This window comes from Peromyscus maniculatus, chromosome 7, assembly GCF_049852395.1.
Source record: "Peromyscus maniculatus bairdii isolate BWxNUB_F1_BW_parent chromosome 7, HU_Pman_BW_mat_3.1, whole genome shotgun sequence".
NCBI classification, from domain to species: Eukaryota; Metazoa; Chordata; class Mammalia; order Rodentia; family Cricetidae; genus Peromyscus; species Peromyscus maniculatus.
Genome location: NC_134858.1, coordinates 104271269 through 104286371, shown reverse-complemented (window position 1 = coordinate 104286371; position 15103 = coordinate 104271269). Strand labels below are relative to the sequence as shown.

The window sequence follows — 15103 nt, the reverse complement described above, 5'->3', positions numbered from 1 at the left end:
GTTGGCCCAGGCTACACAAGCTCCCCCAGAGCACCCCTCAGCCCTTGAGGACCTGACCTACTCCTTGTCCTGCCTTCCTCCAGCTCACAGGTGGAGAGAAGGCCACACTCAAAATCTCTGAACTCCACACTCCCCACTTGCACATGGTGACTATGTTCCAACAGAACACACTCTGGTGACTGGTCTGTTTAGCAGGAAACAGCTACGTCTCAACTTCCTGGCGGGGTGTGCATGAGAGGCCTGGCCCCAGGCCAGCTGCTGGTGAGAACTGCTGGCAGGCCCAACTCCTGTAGATGACCCACAGGAGCCACCATCGACCAAAGAGTTCAGAGGGCCGATGCTCTTTGAAGCCACAGACTGAAAGCTTCTGCTCCTTTGATTCAATGCCAGGAATTCCTAAACAAACAGGCAGATTCTCTCTCCTGCCCCAACCTCTGAAAAACATGTCTTTGTCTCTGAGGTCATGAAAATTAGTGCACCCCAGAACTCCAATGGTGACTACGGTTCTAAGACGCTACTCAACCACCAGACCGAGGAGCCTAAGCCCTTTAGGGGACTGATTCCATTCAGCCCACACCTTTCCCAATCTTAAGGTCCCCACTCCCTTCTCAGGCATACATACCAGGTTCAACCCCAGCCATCAATCGAGGTCACAACAAAGGCCTATCTCAGCTCCTGCAGATGCCAGGCCTATCTCTGCGTCTCACTGCATTGTCTAGGCTGAGATGGAACCACAGTAGGCTCCAGGGGAAGGCCCCCCAGATGAGCCCCCTCAGGTGAAACCTAGCCATGCACCTGCATCAAAGCTGTGCTTCCGCCCCACGCCATGCCAGTACCCTCACCTGGTGCCCATGGAGTGTGTAGAGCAGCCGGCCCTCCATCAGGTCCAGGATCTTCAGGGTTGAGTCGCTGGAGGCTGTGATGAGGTAGCTTCCCGATGGGTGGAAGGAGAGGCCGTTCACGGCTGCACTGTGTACTGGAGAAAGGACAGCCATCAGGCACTGCGGGGAGGCCCACAACACAGCTGAAGCCTGGGACGGGCACTGAGAGTCACCGGTGCCTCTTGGCCTTGGGGGACCAGGCTAGGACAGCCATTACTTATCAAGGTAGGGAACCCTACATGGATTTCTCAGGAGAGTGGCACAATTTATGGATGGGGACCAAGGGCAGGCAAAGGGGACACAATGAAGAAACAGAGACAGCGAGCAAGAGGTTCCCATGCTCCTTCACCTTCCCCTAACACTGCAGTGAAACTGGAAGAGAGGAGGCAAACAGTGCTGAATGTCTGACAAGGCAATGTGCTATCCTGCAGGACGGACTCGTGTGGGGACAGCAAGCACAAGATGCAGCCTGTCAGGGGCCAGCAGGGCTTCAACTCCCATCCTCGTCTCCCCGCTGGCCTGCCTTGTGACCCTAAGCAGTCACCCTGACTGACCCGGGCACCTTCTTCATCCGCACCACAGCACTGCTGGGGCTGGCCTGGGGATGGATGCTACCAGTTCATCTCAACTGAACCCTTGGACCCCAGTGAGTGCCAGCATGGGTGTCCCTCTCCTCTGGCCCCTGTGCCCTTCGACTCTACTCACTTAGCATCCATGACTCCCTTCCCCACCATCCCCACCAAGCCTACCATCTATTCTGGTGCCCCTCATTCTCCAAAAAGCAGTCACCCTGACTTTGGTGGCTCGCCCATCTGTAAGGCCTTTTCACCCCTTGTTCCCAATGGGCCTAGAAGTTTCTTGCCCTGTCCCTGATCTTCAAGCTCTCCACTTAAAGTCATCTCCCCTGGGAAGCTTTCTGAGGAGATAACTTCAAGATAAACTCCTTGCTGGGCCCTGCTCATTCGTCCTTCCAGACACCACAAGCCTCACACCAGTTCACCGCCCCTCATGTGCTGTGTTCAGACTCCCATCTGCTGTCTGGGGACGTCACCACCTCCATCAGAGACCAAGCCAAGGGCCTCACTACTGGCTCGGTGGCTGGCACCGAGTGGGACTCAGAAAATGGAGCAGGAGCAGTCACTTAGGACGGCTGTTCAGAAGGAGGCCCCTGAGGCTGCACAGCCCTTCCCTGGGGCTGAAGGCATGCTGTGGATGGAGCTAGCAGAGAAGGGCAGAGCCACGTCGTCCCCCAGGGGAAGGAGCAACATCACAGCCAGCGCATGAACCTGCTCATCATCATCAACAGCTGCTGCAAAGACCTTCAAACCTTCCTGTTCACTCCCACTGCTCTACTGAAGAAACCAGAGCAGCCGAGAGAAGCACGACCCTGATGGGTTGGCATTGCCACAAATAAAGAGGCAAGTTCAAAAGCCAGGCTCTCCCCTGGGCTCTGGGAGGATGCAGGAACCTCTGCAAGGCCCTCAGCAGAGCCCACGAGGATTACAGGAAGCCTTAGATGCTAAGCACACTGGTGTAGTGATGTGTTGGGGAGTGTGGAGACATGTTCCCAAGCACACTTAGGGGAGACAGCCAAGGCTTTATGTAATCTGGTATTTATATCTGAACAGCACGTTCCAATGACACAACCCCAGGAGGCAGCCTGCAGAAGATCTGAAGGCTTCTGCAGCCCATTCCTGGAGACCCTCAGCCTGCCCCAAAAGGAAGGCCACCCAAGCCCCACCTAAGCCAAGAAGCAGAAGTAAGGACAGTGACAGAAAGGTGAGCATGGTGAGGCATGCTCAGGGAGCCTGGGCCTCCCCTGAACCACCAAGACAGCAGCGGCACACAGACATACATACAGGAAAAACACCCATACCATATGTACAAAAATAAATGAAAATTAAAAAAAACACCTCTTGAGTAGGGTGGGGGTGCAGAGATGTTTTTAGGAACCAGTGACCAAAGAACTCAGGACTAAGAATTTCAACTCCAGCTCCTGGGCATGACAAGGGCAAGCCTGCTGAAAGCCGGTCAGGAAAACCCCCTGCCAAGGTCCCAGTATGCAGGAGCGGAGGCAGGCGGATCTCTGTGAGTTTGAGGCCAGCCTGGTCTGCAGAGTGAGAGTTCTAGGACCGCCAGGGCTACACAGAGAAACCCTGTCTTGAAAAACCAAAAAAAAAAAAAAAAAAAAAAAAAAGAAGAGAAAAAGAAAACCATCTCTCTTAGAAACCCTGTGAACAAAACACTAGGGTGCGTGGGACCCAGCGTGGGAACGGTGGGCAGACTCCCAGACCCTTCCTACTGAAGAGCTAGATTTGCCTTCCAGCTGCGTGGCTGTAGGCAAGCCTCACGCTCTTTGTGGGTGAAGCGGGAGTGCCCATGTCTGGCTGGTCACCCAGGCCTGTGCCTGGATCACGGACTTGCACATGCCTGTAAACCACAAAGCACATTCTGAGTTCTGGGATGGCGGGGGCTGCTGCTCAGATGTTTGAACAGTCTTAATGTGGGCTCTGAGCATATGGCGCTTAACCCACCTCCACGGGAAGTGGCACTCCCAGGGCTCCACCAACCCATACTGCATTGGGAAATCAGAAATGCTCCTTGCATTGATAGGCCAGAGCCAAGAAACTCCTTCCCTGGGAGGACAGTCAGTCAGCCTTAGATAAACAGTGACGGTTCTCTGCTGAAGCTCAAAGCTGAAGCAAGCACTACTCCAACAAGAGCCAAGGGCAGGAAGCATGACCATGGGGCAGCTGGGTGCACACTGCAGTCGCACTAACTGCATTCTCTTAGAAGAGCCCATCAGCCTCTCAAATCAGAAAGCTACTTAGAAGTGTCTAGCAACCACCCAGCATCACCAGGGGAGACATTCGGAATCACTGCGTCCTTAGGATTTCTTGGGGATCTGGAACAGAACAGAGATCAGAGGTTGGCTACTCCAGTACTGAGAGGCCTTTTTGAGCAATCAGCCTCCAAACAGATCCATGGGCGCACTAAAGAGGAGTGCGTCTCCCAAGCACTGTTTTAGCCATAGGGCTCTCTGGGAAGGCCCTAGACTTGAGCAGACCTATCCAGAGTCTAGCATCAGACAGTAGAGTGAGAGGGTTCCCCCCTCCCCGCCACCCAAGTGATCCCCAAGGCTAAGGGGTGAGTTTGCTCTCATGTGAACACCTACCAGGTGCCACAGCCTTGTGTGATAAGCTCAGGAAGAAGCTGGCTGTGTTTAGGCTGCCAAAAGTCCCCACAAGGCTCCACCACACACCAGGACCGCTGACAAATATGACCCTACAGCCTTGCTGAGGAGTTCTAGCCCAAGAGGCAAGGAAGCCGGGTGGTGGTGGTGCACGCCTTTAATCCCAGCACTCAGGAGGCAGAGGCAGGCGGATCTCTGTGAGTTCGAGGAAGTGAGTTCCAGGAAAGTCGCAAAGCTACACAGAGAAACCCTGTCTCAAAAAACCATAAAAAAAAAAAAAAAAAAAAAAAAAAAACAAGAGGCAAGGAGAGCAGCAAACATCCACTGAAAGCTTTCAGAGGAACCTGTGGGTTACAGGCACTCTGGTCCACTCGAAACTCGGCCTGGATGCTCACTCAAGTCCACACACCTCCTAGCTCGGCCAGCACCGAGCTGTCCTGCTGCCCGTGACCAAGCTCACTCCCTTGGGAGCCCACAGCCCTCTCCGCCATCTCCTCTCTAGTGTCCCACCTCCTGCTGACTCCTCCTGAGACCCCGTCCTCCTGCCTCTGCCTTCCCCCAGCTCTCCCATGAGTCTCAGTCTGGCTGCTTTGGAGACCTTGGCTCTTCAGTGACCCTCCAATAATAAGAGCACAGAATGTGGCACTGGCGCTTCTCACGTCCCAGATCCCAGGGCCCAGTGGGACCCTCCACCACCCCAGCATCTGCTTCTGCCTCTACTCACTGTACACGAGTGGTCCCCGTGGTCTGACCCTCTGCACTCTGATGCCTGCTACACTCGGCACGGAAAGCCGTGCACCAGTGGCCAGGGGCTATCACCCCCACACACCTCACAGAACCTTACTCAACACTTGTCCTCTCAAATGCCCCTCATCCATTTGCTCCTTGAGTATCATGCCCCAGAGCTGCCAACCACGAGGATTTGGAACCTTAGGTTTAGAGGTGGCACTCAAGGTCCTTCCAGTGAGTGCATGCTGCTTTAACTCATGAACACCAGCTCTAGGCTCCTGATCCATCAGGGAGACTCGGACTCTGCCAGAGACAGCTAGAAATGCTCTTCTCCCAGCGTGGGGATTGTGTGGCACACAGCACGCCAAGCACTGCACTAGAATCCCTATTCGCCCTCTCTCATCGGATTACCGCTCACAGGTCACCCCTCACAGAACACAGCCTGCACTCCCGGATGCCGCATGCCCAGCTGCCACATGCCCTGTCCCTTTCCTGCCTCCCCCCTCTGTCCAAGCCCTCCTGGCTCTGCCGCCTTCACCAGTCAACGTGGAGATAATGCCCAGTCTCCAACCCTGGGCCTTCCCTCAGCCCTGGCCCGGAACAGAAAAAAGAAGTCTCTGAGCCTGAGGGAGGCTCACACCTCTCCAGATGGAAGGCTGAGCTGCACAGTGCTGTTCTGCTCTAGAAGCCGGGAAAGAATACCAGTGGCAGATGTCTAGGCTCTCAGAATAGAAAGACCTGGTTCTCGTGGCTACGGCCTGCCACCTGGTGGTGGTGGAGTGTACTGTATGCCTAGACGAATCCCGGTAGAGCCAGGAGCAGCAGGAACTGTCACTGTTGCCAGGCTGTGCCAGCCACTTTCCATTCTTCACATGAGCTAACTAACGCCAACCCCATAGCATATGAAATCAACGTAAGATGAACCCTGTCATTGTCCCAAGAGCTCCAAGGAGTCAAGTAAACCCGCCGGTGTCACACAGCTGGGAATGGTGAAGCTGGCTACAGGACCCACACTCCACTCTCTCTGTCCTGTCCCAAGCCAGGAACTTCTCCCCATTCCAGGTCTGCTCACCTCAGTGACTCGAGAAAGCGGTGCGACAGCTGAGAAGCAACCAAGAAAGTGCTGCTGGGGATACTGGGTAGCCAGTGCTAAAGACAGCTCCCGGCCGAGCAGCGGTGGCGCACGCCTTTAATCCCAGCACTCGGGAGGCAGAGGCAGGCGGATCTCTGTGAGTTCGAGGCCAGCCTGGGCTACCAAGTGAGCTCCAGGAAAGGCGCAAAGCTACACAGAGAAACCCTGTCTTGTACACTTAACAGCTGAATATATATATATATAAAAAACTTGGGAGTAATAACAGGTCAAAATTTACAAAATAAAGTACTGTTCTGGTGTGGGAGTTGTCATGGCTGTGTTGAAGTGACTTAACTGTGGGATATTGACTATCCATTGAGATGGATTTGTTCAGCCATTTACATTAATGAGCATTTAAATGCAACAGATACCATTTCAGGTGACTTAACATGAATGAATAAAAGTCAATGATATTGGAGAAAATTAATTTTTAAAGAGAAAAAAGAAAGAAAAATTTAAAAAAAAAAAAAAAAAAAAAGAGACTGAGCTTCAAACCAATGTCAACTCCCCACTGCTCTGCCATTCAAAGGTGACAGTTAAATAAGGGGCCTGGGCCTGGAAGCGGAGCCTGGCTGCAGCCACAGACAATCTTCTACTTGGTTCACGGCTCTAGGCAGATCTGTGGAGAATACCATGAGGCCAAGCTCCCACCAACAATGACCACTATGGGTAGGGCTGGGCCTGGGCCTGGTGAGTCACTCCAGCAATGAACCAAAAGCCTGGCACTGGCCGTCTCAGCACCAGCCGCCGTCTCACCGGGCTCCCTTTGGCTGGGACACTGTTCACCACTCACACTGATAGTGCTGCAGCAGCCGGTGAGTCCGCACGTCCCACACCTTCACTGTGTTGTCCATGCCCGCGGCGGCGATGCACGTCCCACTGGGGTGGAAGTCCACGTAGGTGACAAAGCTGGAGAGACAGGACAGTCACGTGCCCTGAGAGGTCCTCCTGGGTTAGGATGGACCCAGAAGTGTCCTGTCCACAGAGTTCCCTCAACCTGGAACATGCTTCTTTACCAGGTGGCCAAGAAAGACCAAGAGGTAGGTGACATCAGTGGCCAGCAGTGAAGTAAAGTAGACTTATCAGGGACCGAATCCCTCCCTCTCTTCCCTCCCTCCCTCTCTTCCCTCCCTCCCTCCCTCCCGACTTTCTTTTGAGACAACAGCTCACTGTTCATTATGTCCCCAGACCCATCTTCCCACCCCCTTCCTCAGTACGGAGATAACTAGCGTGTGTAACCATGCCCAGCCCACTGCTGAGTTCTCAGGACAAGCGGAAACAGCCATCTTCAGACCAACAAGTCAGCCAAGTTGCTCTGAGCTTCCTTTGGCCAGGGCTAGCTCCAAGACAGGTCCTGCCAACTGAGGCCCAGGTGGGAAGGAAGGTCCACCAGGGCTACAAGAACTACTAATCCATCTGTCTCTAGAAGACAGCCAAGAGCACTATCCATGGTACTCGGGCACTGTGGAGGGGCCCCTGCCTGTGAGTCCCGGCTTACATAAAGAGGAGTAAAGCTGCAATCTGCTTAGACACTTAGGAAAGCTAAGTCTTGCGCAGAGGCAGGCTCCTCCTACTCTCCGTGTATGATGTGGCACAGAACAAAGAGCCACTGGCTGCTACAAGAACCGGAGGCTTTCATTCATAAATCACCACCACGGGTGATGCTAGGTTTTAACACGCGGTTTAGAGGCTGATTCAATGCTCCGAGAGACACAGTATATTCTGAGAACCAGAAACTAAAGGGGGAAAGGGACCAAATTATTGCATGACTTAAAGTGAAGTGTTTCTGCTCTCTGTGGGGTGGGGAGCAGGCTTAACTGTCCATCCACAAAGGAAAAGGTACAAAGCTCATAGAAAAGGCAAGTCAGCCAAAGAGCAGCAAGCAGGAGCACCTGCAGATGGAGGACACAACAGGGACTCACCCGCCATGCTCACAGTATGAGTGGACGCACTCCCGGCTGGTCTTGTCCCACAGCTTGACAGTCTTGTCGTCACTGGCAGACACGATGAGCCGCCCGTCAGGGGAGAACCTACGTTGAACAGGGCATGAGCGCACTACTAACCGACTCTTAAGAGGGTTACCTCTCCACGGCCTGCAGCCACCTCTCCCCGCATGCTGTTTCCTGATCCAGGGATTCTTTGAGCCTTTTAAGCTTTCTGTGTTATTGTTGTTTTGACATAGGGTCTCACTGTGTAGCCCTGGCTGGACTGCAACACTCTGTATGTAGATCAGGCTGGCCTCAAACTGTGGCAATCCTCCTGCCTCCCAAGTCCTGAGACTACAGGTGTGCACCACTAGGCCCAGCTACCTGACCCAGGAACTACTAGGGTTCCATGTGCTGCTCTAACACCTTCAGTGCTCCCGAAGGGGCGTCCCTCTGAGATCCATCCTCTCCAGTGCCCACAGTCATCATGCAGCAGCACAATGCACAGAACACCCAGAGGCACCCGGCCTGTAGCAATACACAACTGGTGCTGTGTGATGATGTACGGAGGAGAGCAGGAGCCCCACATCGGTACATCAGCAAAACACAACGGGCCAACAAAACACAGGGGGGCCTGAGGCCCCCCATCAGGGGCCTACTGTGGACACCATGCCCCGCCCCCCCCATTCTTAGGTCCTTGAGCATAAGACCTCTCAGAACAGGGCCTTCCCAGAAAAAAGAACGGTTCTGTCCTAGGGAATAAGTAACTTCCACGGTATCCGCAGAGGAAGATAACTCAATGGTCCCTAACCTCTGACTTTCATGGTTTCATGGCCACCCTAACCCCTCCTCTGGAGCAGAGCTGTGACATGAGAAAGCTCTGTTGGAAGGAGCTGAAGCAGCCACAGGCAGGCATATCTGTGTCTGCAACTCTTCAAGTCACCTGGCACGCTATGTCACGGCACTGCCGCCCACCCCAAAGCCAGGGCCTCAACATCAAGCCCCCACCTAGCAGCTGTGGAGCACAATTAAGCTCTGAGGAAAGTGCTGTGGGATGGTCTGTATGTCAAATGTGTTGCTCGGAGTGGTCAATAAATAAAACACTGATTGGCCAGTGGCCAGGCAGGAAGTATAAGCAGGACTAACAGAGAGGAGAACTGAGAGAACAGGAAGGCGGAGGGAGACACTGTCAGCCGCCCCCATGACAAGCAGCATGTGAAGATGCTGGTAAGCCACGAGCCACGTGGCAAGGTATAGATTTATAGAAATGGATTAATTTAAGATGTAAGAACTAGATAGCTAAAAGCCTGAGCCATTAGGCCAAACAGTTTAAACAATATAAGCGTCCGTGTGTTTATTTTGTAAGTGGGTTAAGGGACTGCCGGGGCCTGGCAGGACCCGGAGAGAAAACTCCTGCTACAGGAAAGTAGGCGAACCCGAGTGCCAGAGAAACGTGGGTTCAGGCCCAAACTCTACCACCTACCACTGCATGCCCCCGGGCAAGATACTCTTCTGAGCCTGTTTCCTTTTCTACCAAATGAGAAGGACGCTCCCTAGCTGGCAGAACTGTCCGGAAGGAGGAGGGGTAAATGCACAGGGTGCCGACAGGAGCTCGCTGCTGCTGCTGCTGCTGCTGCTGCTGCTATCCTGGGAGTTCTCAGCATCCCTGGCAGAGGGGCATGGCTGACTAATATCACACATGAGCTCAATGAAGCTCCCGACAAGCTCAATGCAGCAACCACAGCTGTTGACGTAGTACAGACTAGGAAATCAAGGCTCAGGGATACATCAAAGAGAAGCCACACAACTTGCCCAAGGTCACAGGCTGACACAGTTCCTCTCTGTCCCCCACAACCCCTGCATCCCCCCGGGTTTTCCAGTCAGGGAATGCTCACTTTGCACAGCGGACCCAGTTGATGTGCTGGCTCAGGGAAAATAGGAATCTCTGGCGATGAGTTGACCACACCTTGACTGTCTTGTCATCAGAGGCTGTCACGAGCGACTGGCCATCACTGCACCAGTGGACACTCCTCACTGTGGCCGTGTGTGCACGAAACACGGTTGACTCACCCTTGCTGTGAGGACAGACATCCAGACTCAGGAGATTCACAATAGTGACATGAGGAGCTACAAGTACAGCAAGTTCTCTCTGCCTCTCCAGGCCTGACTGTCCGAGTCTCCCCTCAGAAAGGCAAGAGCCTCCCCAACAGAAACAAAGTGCTTCTCCCCACCTCTACCCTCACAAGTCCTTCCAACCCAAGGAGACAGCCCCAACTGAAGCCCTCTGCTGGCACCTCTAGAGGTCACATGTCCCACTGTGACCAGCTCAAAGCCAGGATAAGGACCCAAGGAGGGACAGCTCCTACACCAAGTCCCTCGATGCTGTCAGTCCCTTGATCCATAACTCACACATTGGGGACCCAGATGCGAACAGTCTTGTCTCTGGAGCCTGAGGCAAGCAGGTGTCCTGACGGGGAGAAGTTCACACAAGTCACAGCGTCCTTGTGGCCCGTGAAGCGATAGGCACGTGACTGGGGCTTCATGTGCCAGATCATGAGGCATGAGTCCATGGAGCCGCTGGCTGAGGATGGTCGGTGACATGATTATTCTCAGATCTCAAGAACCTTGAGCACCTGCCTCATTGCTGGGGACACAGGAGAGCAACAAGCCCAGCTCCACCTGCACAGGCACCCCCAGCAGGGCAATGAAAAGGATCCCATGGGATGGCCCACACTTCCTGACTGCTGACATGGAGTTTGGAGAGTTATGGCCTGGCAGTTCTCCATGCAGCAGGCCAACACAGGATCTTGTATAATATTAGAGGGACCAGCCTTAATATTATACATCCCAGGGGCTCAGGAGAGAGAACTACTAACGGCGAGGACTATTTTCAGGAAATATAATCTCAGCACACCGAATTCTATAGTCCACTTGCTTTAATTCCTCTGGCATAACATCCTTTATACACAGCTTCAGTTCTGTTCTCATGTCTAGCTCCTTTCTTGCCTGATTTCTCTATATTTATCCACTGTCCCTTCTAGGTTCTATCTTAATTCCTTCATCTAGTTCTGTCCCTTCTAGGTTCTCATCTATCTAGTTCTTTCCCCTATCAGCTCCTCTCACATCTCCTCTCTCATCTGGCTCTTCCTCATCTTGTTCTTCCCTATCTGGCTCTTCCTCATCTTCCATCTCATTCCTCTAGTCCACTCTTTTAGCCCTCCATTCTAGTTCTTCCCCATCTCATTTTGTTCCTCTCAAGTTCTTACCCATCTAGTTCTTCCATTCTCTTTTCTCTTCTCCTCTGCCTCCTGGAAGTCTCCGTATATAAAGGGAGGGTCCGAGCTAAATTGTGTAAAGCTATTACTTAACGTCCACCTCTCCTAGGTGGTGTCTCCTTGTGGAATTTACCGTAAGTCAGGAGACTTGTATGTGGGCTGTTATCATTGTTAGTCCACCTGGGACTAACAATGGGCGCCCACCTGGGTGGTGTTTCCTGTAGTCCTTGAAAGTGGCCAAGGGAGATAATCTGATTCCAGAGAAAGCCTTTCCCGAGGCTGTTCTTTAAATACCTGGAATGTGTATGTCCAGAGAGTGATCAGTCCACACTGTTAGCACTTCTTAGGGAAAAGTCAATTGGGAAAGCTATGAAGGCACACATGATTTTCATAACAGAATACAGCTGATATATAACAAGCCAAGTAACACCAAAAACTCCTTGGAATTTGGCTTCCTCTGGAGGAATTCCCTGATTCCTCCAGGTAGTGACTTTGCCATAACCAGCTGAGTTCTTATGATATTCCTGTGGCCCGCAGCAACAGGAACCAGACTGACAGGCCATTCACATGCCATTTCTGACTGCAACCCAGGGTCCTATGAAATGACCCCTGTGGGCTCTCCCCAGTGACACTCTGAGAGCACAGGGGCAAAGGCCTCCTGACACTCAGGGGCCAGTCAGACACAGAGGCCTTTAACTATGCAAAGGACCAACTTGGGGCTAGAGATGGCTCAGCGATTAAGAGCACTGGCTGCTTTTCCAGAGGATCCGGGTTCAATTCCCAGCAAGCACAGGGTGGCTCACAACAGTCTATAACTTCAATTTCGGGAAGTCCTGTGTCCTCTTCTGGACTCTGGGGGCACCATACACATGCGTGGTACACAAACATGCAAACATTCATACAAATAAGACAATCTAAAAATAAATTAAAAATAAAAGAAAGGACCAAACTTAGCAAGACACCTAAGGAGGGAAGAGAGAAAAATGGCTTCAGCTCCCTCTTTGCTTACAGCAAACCACTACACTGACGGCTTCTGGCAGGAAACCTCAACAACAAGATAAAGAGGCAAGCCTCATCCGTGGAGAAAGGAGGAATCTGCAGCAAGAAAGCTATTTAGGAACAAACATAAGGAAGTGTACAAGGAAGGGGCAGTGGTATGGAGTTGGGAGATGGACCTCGTTCAACATCTTTCTCACTAGTAGGTCTCTGTAAAAAGAAAATGTGCCACATTCCCGAGGGCAATCAAACTGAAGACTCAAGAAAAAGGAGCCAGTTTGGGGCCCACACCACAGTGCAGACTCAAGAAGTGGCCAGGATGTGGAAAAACCTAGACCCTAGTCTCTCAAAGGATGCATGACCAGCATGCACAGAGCCTGAATGGATCTGCACCAATTCCTTTTCGTATATATTATAGCTTCCAATTTAATGTCCATTATGGGGTTCCTGAGTGTGTGGAACAAGTGTGTCTCTGATTGTTGTGCCTTCTTTTTGGGTTCTTTTCCTTGTTTGTTTTGTCCAACTCTGATGCGATAGTTTTTGTTTTATCTTATTATATTTTGTTATTATCCCTTAGGAGCCTGTTTTTTTCTAATGTGAGACAGAAAGGGAATGGGTCCAGATAGGAGGGGTCGTGGGAAGGAACTATGAGAAGTAGAGGGAGGGGAAACCATAATCATGATGTATTTTGTGAGAAAAAGAATCTTTTTCAATAAAAGGAAAAAATTAAAATAAATAAAGGCTGCATGACCCTGGCAAGGCTGCTCACCTCTCTGAGCATTATACCCTTGTCATGCACAACGGAGCTCATGGAGCCTCATAAGCAATACAAAGGACTAGAAAGACAGCACGTCCTGGCTGTACCTGCTGCTCCCACACCAGTCCTCCCAGGAAGAACCTCAGCCCTCTCAGTTTAGAATCTACAGCCCAGACAAGATGGATGCCTTCTCTTACCCAGCTGCTTCGTGTTGAGACTGAAGTCCACACTGGTGACTGCATCTCGGTGGCCCTTAAAATGCCTCTCCAGTGAGGGGTCATCCTAAGGGAGAGCAAGGTCAAATGGGTAAAGCCCGAGGAAGGGGCTTCTCTGGGACCAAGACTCTTCCTATAACCAGGAGATGATGAAAACACTCAAGGTATTTTTTTTTTTTTCTGAGACAATGTTTCTCTATATAACAGTCCTGGCTGTCCAGGAACTCGCTCTGTAGACCAGGCTGGCCTCAAACTCACAGAGATCTACCTGCCTCTGCCTCCTAATTGCTGGGATTAAATGTGTGAACCACCACCGCCTGACCACTCATTTTTATAACTTGTATATAGGAATTCACTAAAAACTATTAGAATAAATGAGTAAAGTAAGGAGACACAATCTGCAAACACAGGCCGATGAGCAGATGAATCAATAAATCCACAACAAATAAAACCAAATATGGGCCGAGTGTGGCGCCACATACCTTTAATCCCGGCACTCAGGAGGCAGGGGCAGGTAAACCTCTGTGAGTTCTAGGTCAGCCTGAATCTACATAGTGAGTTCCAGGCTAGCCAGAGCTACACACAAGACTTTAGGAGTTATACACCAACCATAATAAGTTATCTCCTTCCACCCTAAACATCAAAAACTTAGGAAAAAAAATTTTAGGAGCTCCAAGGAACCCAGCTTGGGAAAGGACATTACTATGGCATAGCACAGCCACTGCTACCCCACAAAGCTGTACCCAAAACAAAGGTGAGGCCCAGTGCCCAGCTCCACCCCCAACACACCTGCCAGACCACGCCTTTTAACAGATGGAGTGGTAGTTCAGGGGGAGGGCTCCAACTAAGCAGCAAGTGCCCATTCTGTCTCTTTTCCTCACCTGAGCCTCTTGGAAAAATAAAGGCAAGGCAGTGTCCATCCTAGGCTCAGTGTGCAGAAGCATGCTCAGGTCCAAGCCTGATCAGTGGGACCCCCTTCCCAATGCCCTCTTCCCTGCGTAGTTCCCTGCATGTGGGCCTCCTCTCCCCTAAAAACAGTGTGTTATTATTTATGTAAACAGAATATTAGACTGGCAGTCAAAAGTCGAGGTTCTATTTTTGCCCAAGTCTTTAGGTGCATCAGGGCCTCGCCAGAGCACCAGGCACTTTGGAAGCGAACTCTTATTTAAAAGGCCAATTTGGAGTCCTTTTCTGGACTGAGAGAGAGGTCCCAGTCGGTCCCAGGTCATGCTGCAGGCCTCCCACACCCCAGGCATCCCAATGGCCTACTGTTTCCACCGATTGGAAAGGACGTCGCCTCCAAGAAGACATAAGAAGAGGACTGGATGACGAGGCTCACACAGGTCCCAGGCCACGACAAGGCCTTGCATGTGTCTTCTTTGCTAAGCCGCAAATCCCTGAGGCAGGGACCTGTTTGCTCGCCCGGGTTGTCCAGCATCTGGCCTGGCGCTTGGGGAGCTGAGTCAATGCCCAGACCTTAGTGGGGAGGCAACCCCAGAATCCCTCTCGCGGCCATTGCTCCAGCTACCCAGGCGACCACTCTACAGGGACTTACCGGGGTGGGAGCGGCCATGGCGGGGCTGGCAGGGCTGGCAGGACCAGCAGCACCCCAAAATCCCGAGGTAGTGGCGGCGGCAGTTGTGCCAGTTCAGTTTCCGCGCCCCCAATCGCCGCCAATAGCAACGCCGGCGGAGTCGCCGCGTCCCGCCCACTGCAATTAAAGGAGAAGAGCCCTATGTTTTTCCCCGCCGACCGGAAGTGGGGCCGCTCGACAGGCGCCAAGGTCTCGTCCTCCAGCTTCGCCCGATGAGATAACCCGCCGAGTAGCCAAAAGCCTCAGTTCGCCGTCACACCTTCCTTCTGAGAACTTAAAAAAAAAAAAACCTAAATAAAGGTTTCGGGCCTTCGGCTCATCGTCTAGCTCAGGTAACAGAGCGCGCAGCCCTCCGGGAAATGAAGTTCTACATAGCACTTACCCTACAGTCTAAATAAAGGTAGAA

The 15103-nt window shown here is 52.2% G+C and overlaps 1 protein-coding gene across 4 annotated transcripts in view; it reads right to left on the bottom strand.

Moving 5' to 3' along the window:
* The window catches only part of Poc1a (POC1 centriolar protein A), a 71771-nt gene that overhangs the window by 56133 nt on the left and 535 nt on the right, over positions 1 to 15103 (bottom strand). Inside the window, exons 2-8 of one of the 4 annotated variants that reach the window (XM_076575450.1) lie at positions 14659 to 14970; positions 13086 to 13170; positions 10270 to 10441; positions 9756 to 9935; positions 7858 to 7965; positions 6729 to 6844; positions 843 to 976 (exon numbers count right to left, since the gene is read on the bottom strand). In XM_076575450.1, coding sequence (XP_076431565.1) covers positions 843 to 976; positions 6729 to 6844; positions 7858 to 7965; positions 9756 to 9935; positions 10270 to 10441; positions 13086 to 13170; positions 14659 to 14676 — 813 coding nt within the window. In that variant the 5' untranslated portion in view covers positions 14677 to 14970. Of the gene's footprint in view, positions 1 to 842; positions 977 to 6728; positions 6845 to 7857; positions 7966 to 9755; positions 9936 to 10269; positions 10442 to 13085; positions 13171 to 13585; positions 13605 to 14658; positions 15077 to 15103 lie in introns of those variants that run through there. The other 3 variants (XM_076575452.1, XM_042281558.2, XM_076575451.1) reach the window with 3 other exon arrangements.